Source organism: Panthera uncia, chromosome B4 (assembly GCF_023721935.1).
Source record: "Panthera uncia isolate 11264 chromosome B4, Puncia_PCG_1.0, whole genome shotgun sequence".
NCBI classification, from domain to species: domain Eukaryota; kingdom Metazoa; phylum Chordata; class Mammalia; order Carnivora; family Felidae; genus Panthera; species Panthera uncia.
The window spans coordinates 18,544,460-18,550,459 of record NC_064809.1 but is presented as its reverse complement, the minus strand read 5'-3'; the positions used below and the strand labels follow the sequence as shown (position 1 = coordinate 18,550,459).

At 39.2% G+C, this 6,000-nt stretch overlaps 1 protein-coding gene across 1 annotated transcript in view; it reads right to left on the bottom strand.

The window, feature by feature from the left end:
• Window positions 1-238: 238 nt before the first annotated feature.
• The window catches only part of PLXDC2 (plexin domain containing 2), a 446,547-nt gene continuing 440,785 nt past the window's right edge, over window positions 239-6,000 (bottom strand). The window contains exon 14 of the mRNA XM_049624674.1: window positions 239-3,792. Coding sequence (XP_049480631.1) covers window positions 3,676-3,792 — 117 coding nt within the window. The 3' untranslated portion in view covers window positions 239-3,675. The remainder of the gene's footprint in view (window positions 3,793-6,000) is intronic.

Below are 6,000 nucleotides of genomic sequence, written 5' to 3'. Positions count from 1 at the left end.
GTATTAAGATGGGGAAAAAATTTGAGCAATTTCTCCTTTGGCATTTTCTCCAGACATGTATCGATTTGATTGTCTTTGAATGCTTTTAGGATTGATGGACTTGTTTTCCTCTGAATGCAAATTTGTGCAGATGCTGGACCAAGGATGTGCTTTATGTGGGTTAAAACTGACATAAGGTCTTAAAAGTCTGTACATCGGTACCTTTAGCCAATCTGCATAATAATAACCTTGCAAGGGAGACAGAACAAAAATATTTTTATTTTCCAAAATTGTAAATTGAGACCTCATGGAAGTTAAAGTGATTTTTCCCAAGAGAACACAGTGGAGACTCAAAGCTGTGTCAGCTGGCATTCTTTTCTTCATACCATGCTGCCTTTCCGAGATCAAAAACACTTAGATATCCCCAAGAACTTCCAAATCTTCTCTTTTTCTTCCTTCTCCTTTTTGTTCAAGGAGAGGGAATTAAAAGGAAAGACCTCTACAGCACTGAGTGGTAGAGTTTTTTTTGTAATGATGGGAATGCTACGTGTTGTCCAATATAGAAGCCAAGAAGCCACATGTGGTTATCGAGCATTTGAAATATGACTAGTGACTGGAGAACTGAACTTTTTTAAAGTTTAATGTTAACTAAACTTAAGTATCCACATTTTGCTTGTGGAGATGATACTGGACAGCACAGGTCTAGAAGCTACCTGTGAGAGAGAAGCAAATGCCCTAGGTATCTCAAACTAAAATAATAATTGGGGGTAAATTGTACTTTATCATTGAACTTTAGTTTTCTGTTTGTTAGTATATCTTAAAAGTCCAAATGCTTCACAAACAAACCAACATTGTGGTCAGTGCCATCTGGTTGCCTTAAGATATTTTTCCTTGACTTTTAATACCTTTAACTAATCACCAAATGTTATTTCCTCTGTAGCACCATCTACCTGATTTCTTCAGAAGTTTGTATGTATCTTTTGCTATTCTTACTTTTTAAAATTGTTATTCTCTCGCTGCTACGTTCATAGTATTTAAGCGATTTACAGATGCATCCTTTCTAATACATAATGTATGTAAAGTCCAAAGCATCAATGTCCATTCTGAATTTCCAGAAACATCATGTACGTTTGCTCTTCCTTTGCAGTAAATGGGCACCAGGATCAAACCAGAAATACAAAACAGAATAAAAATTTCAGGAAAAAAAAAGGGATTAGCAAGCCTTTTCCCTTTGCCACCAAAAGATTCATATACAGCAGAAACTTCTTACCACCTTCAACTTCTAGTTTCGGGAGGAAGTTTTCTCAACACTTCCAAAGTTTTCCCTGTTATTTGGTGCTTTAGTTCACTGAACAATACAGAGTTTTATGTTTTTGTTTCGTTTTGGTTTTGGTTTGTTTGTTTACAGAATTGTCAATTCTTTTAATAGAAAATGGAAGATAAGCTCTGAAGGGAATAAAGAGAACACTGCTAGTTCAAAGAACTGTGTAAGGAGTTGGATATGTACACAAGATTTATAGAACTGTCAATCAACTGCTGTTGGAAGCCACACCTATCACAGAAGCTAGTGGAAGAAGCGTCATCTTATCCTAAAAGGAATCGTCTACCTGTTCCTTATGTCTTTGTAGAATACCAGTTGCACCAGTCACATTGGCATGTCATTTGGTTATTGCTAGCCGACCAAACCTACTCCACGGAAATAAGCTGGGATATTTCATAGAGACTGAATGCAGCTACAGCAGAGATTGTCATCACATCCTTCAATCATCCTGCTTGCTAGGTTTTTTTTTTTTTTTTTCAATGATTAACTAAGCAGGTTAGGAAAAAAAGTATCATCCTCATCAAGTATTTAAAAATGTAAAGCAAAATATATGTGATGGGAGATGGCACGAGTTTACATCAGACAGCTGTGAAGATAAACTACGATACTCTGTTAGTAGACTGATGTCGTTCAAGGTAGACACTGGGTACAGATGCTAAGCGTTAGTAAAGTGCTACTTACAATACATCTCTGCTTCCGGATACCTGAATCTGCAAATGTGGGACACTGGACCCTATACGCGCCTGCAACTTCTTGGCACAGGATGTCAGCTTCATGGGTCGAGATGTGGATGAAATTGTACACACAGTACCTGAATTTCAACTTTGGGAGCTCAGTATACATACTAACCACTTTCCTCCTCAAGCGATGCCTTACTGTTTCTCATTCATGGAGAAGTTTCAAAATCTGGATTGTGATGACGGGGCAGATGACAGATCCATCTAAGGAGCATTCTGCTTTATTTAGCCAGGGAGGGAAGGGGTTGATATGAATGAAAGAGTGGCTCAAATAGGCAGGAAAATGATCGGCACTGCGACTAATTGAACCAACCACTTTTGCTGAGCGACATAAAAATATTCTAATATTAAGGATTATTTTACAACTCTATGGAAGTATGCAGTAACGCACTTTGCATTTGTTTTGTCTTGATGACAAAATGCACTCTTTGAGTCACAAGAGCCTGCCTTGTGTTAGTTATAAACAAAAATATATTTATATATATATTTATGTAACTACTATGTGCTTTAAAGAAAATTACTGTATGATTCAGCAGGGTTCTTTCATTCTTTTTATCGCCAGGGATATGCTGACTTGAATGGCTTTCTCAGGCAGGAATCGACAATGAAATGGGCCTTTAGTACTGAACCGGCACAGAGTAAAAAGGAAAAAAAAAAGCCAAAAATCCCCATATGTTTAGAATTCCTTAACATTTTTGCTTGAAAAACAATTAAGGAGGTCTTTGTATTGTTTCCTCTTGTTTCCTTCAGCCAAGAGCAACTGTGGCTTCATAGGATTTCATAGTTGGGAAAATGGAGGCAACGTTTCTTTAAAAATAATGAAGTGTTTTATTCCGAGGCAGGAGAGCTGAAAACCTCACGTGCCACTCCCTCTCTCCTAATCCTTAGCTGAGTTTGGCAATTCTGTCACAGCCCATAGGAAGGACATTCATTAACGAGGAAGAGGGAGGCATAGTGTGAACGTCCTGCACGGATAAAAGATTCATTCTGTAAAGTAATGAACTTGTTGGGACCATTGGATCTAGACCAGAAAAACAAAATCCTTTTGCCACACGTCTGGTGGAAAGATAGAAAATCTCTCGTTTTATGTTTGTTTGTTTGTTGTTTGTTTTTGCTCCTGCAGGAGTCAGTTATTTTTCTTAGCAATCTTGAAACATTCATCATTGCTCTTTTGAGAGAAAGCGTTCAGGCTTTGGAACACCGTTATCTTTGAGACATTAGAGAAGAATATTTGAAGCAAAGGTGTAGATCCCTCATGAACTAAAGCTTTATTATTATTGTTTTTCTCGATCCCTTTGCAACCCTGCACCTAAGCCAATAGCACTGTAATCTTGTCATACTTCTGATAAATCCACAGGAGATGTTCTGAGTGAACTATAGATTCATCCCATTAGGGAATTCTATGTTCAGCGGTCAGTGGTACCTTGCATAAACTTTAGTTTTTTTTTTTTTCTCCCCTTCCTGGGCTGGGCTGGGCTTGTCCAGAAATCTCCTCTCCTTCAGGCTACAGCAGCTTAGGGCTCCTGTGTGTGTGTGTGTGTGTGTGTGTGTGTGTGTTGTATGTGTCTTAAAGGTATAGGCAGATTTTTAGTCTTAACACCTGTAAGCCAGCACTGGTGCTGTTCTGTCCTAGAAATTTTAGCACTGCTCTGATACAATGAAACCTTCTTTCTCTCCAACTGGTTCAACTTCAGCATAGGCAGGATGACCAGAACCTCTTCGAAACTTCATCGCAGGCCATCTGCTTGGGCGTCTCTGAAACAGAAAATGCAAAAATAATGAATACCAGGGTGATGGGCATAAGAAAAATAGTCGCCAAATATTTTAGATGAACCTCTGAATTAAATTTTGCATTGCACTGAATTATGTCATATTAGTACCAAAGCTGGAATTACACAGGCTTGCATCTTGATTATGATACTGTTGGCACCTCCCCCATAGGAATGACAGTTTCTCAAAGTCACAGTTTACGCCTCATGCATATTTATGTCTAAAAGATTCTATAAGTGTCTAAGTACAACGAGAAAACACTGAACTGTATTAAAAAACAAATCTCCTGAAATATATAGCCACTGACATGTCCTCTTCTCTAGAAAAAAAATCACTTCATTTTATTTATTAATTTGCTTGAAAACATAAGGCCATACAGTTCTGCACCGTTCTTAGAAGTGGGCTTCAACTTAGGTGCTAGACTTTCTGGCAAACAAACTAAAAGGAAAATCACATGATACCTTACGAAATTATTTATAAAGCTGACTTCCCATACGTGACTTTTTGTGCTTGAAAATGAACAGATGTCGTGCCCTGAAAACAGAATCCAACATCAGAGGGCGTAGACAATCTCAAGCCTATGAACTGAATAATTGCACAGGTAGACAGTAATCCTAAAATACGGTTTATTTATTCTGACAAAGGAAGTGCACTTCTCCCCAGCGCTCTGTCCATCAAACAAACCTTCTCTGATTTACAAATAGAAGTGCTGAAATGAATTATTAAGTTATAGCAGCAAAAGACACTAAAACGCATGTCACGGCCCCAGTGACACTAGAAACGATTATTCCATTTATCAGAGTGCCTGCCATGTTGGAGTATATGAGACAATGAGTACTGAAGGAGGTTTATTTCTGTCTACAATTTATTTCTACCTAAAGAATTTTAATGTGAAAAATGTTAAATATCAGTGTAGATATACTGGCACTTGGCAGCTTTCTAGATTTGCCAGTTCCATTCCACGGGCAATGATTAATGGGTGTAGAAGAATTTTCACATCAGGTAGGAATGAGTATTAGCTCTACTTTCTGGAAAAATACCAATCAAGGCAATTACATTCCGCCTATTACTAATATTATTTACTGCCTATGTAACATTATGTGGTCAGAATGTTTTCTATTTGTTAGCCGATGAAGTCCAACGGTGTTAAGTGAAACGGAATGATCCTTATTCTCCAGAAAAAGAAGTGAAGACAAAGAGAGGGTGTCTTTGTTGGAGCTAAAACTCATCATCGATGGAAAAACACGGAACATTTTTAGGGAGATGCACACTGTAACTCCTGATCACTCCGGCATGTGGAAAAATGTCAATCTGCTGCTGTGCTCACTGGTTAGAACCCCCACTTTGGTTTCAGTTCCTTCATAATTGGGCTTCTGGAGTACGGCCGCCCTCATCCTTCTCTTAGTCAAAAGCACCACTATGTCTTTGCCCTTAATCTCTACCTGTCCAGCTGGCAAGTACAGCCCTGTGAACGAGGCCTAATGTACAACCCAGCACACATAAAGACATTGTGCTGTAGGTGACTTAAAAAGGTGCACAGGGGCACCTGGGTGGCTCAGTTGGTTAAGCCTCTGACTTCGGCTCAGGTCATGATCTCGTGGTTTGCGGGTTTGAGCCCCACATCGGGCTGTGTGCTGACAGCACAGATCCTGCTTGGGATGCTCGGACTCCCTCTCTCTCTATGCCCCTCCCCCTCTCGCACTTTCTCTCTCTCTCTCTCTCTCTCAAAACAAATAAACTTAAAAAACAAAGGTGCACAGATGATCATCAAAAAAATAAGAGACAACAGGTACTAATGAAGACGCACTGAAACAGTGCCTTGTGCAATGATGGTGGGATTGTAGTTTTGTGCAGCCACCTTGGAAAACATATGGAGGTTCTTCAAAAAGTTAGAAATAGATCTACCATATGATCCAGCCATTCCAGTTCTAGGCAGACACCCAAAGGAAATGAAAACAGGAGTTTGATGAGGTATCTGCACTCCCGTGTTCATTGCAGCATGATTCACAATAGCTGAGATGCGGAAATGACGGAAATGCCCATCAATGGATCAGTGAGTAAAAAAGACGTACGTATACACAAGGGAATGTTACTCGGCCTCGAAAAAGGAGGATATCTTGCCATGTGCAACAACATGGATGGATCTTAAGCACGTTATGCTAAGTGAGATACGTCAGAGAAAGACAAGTACTG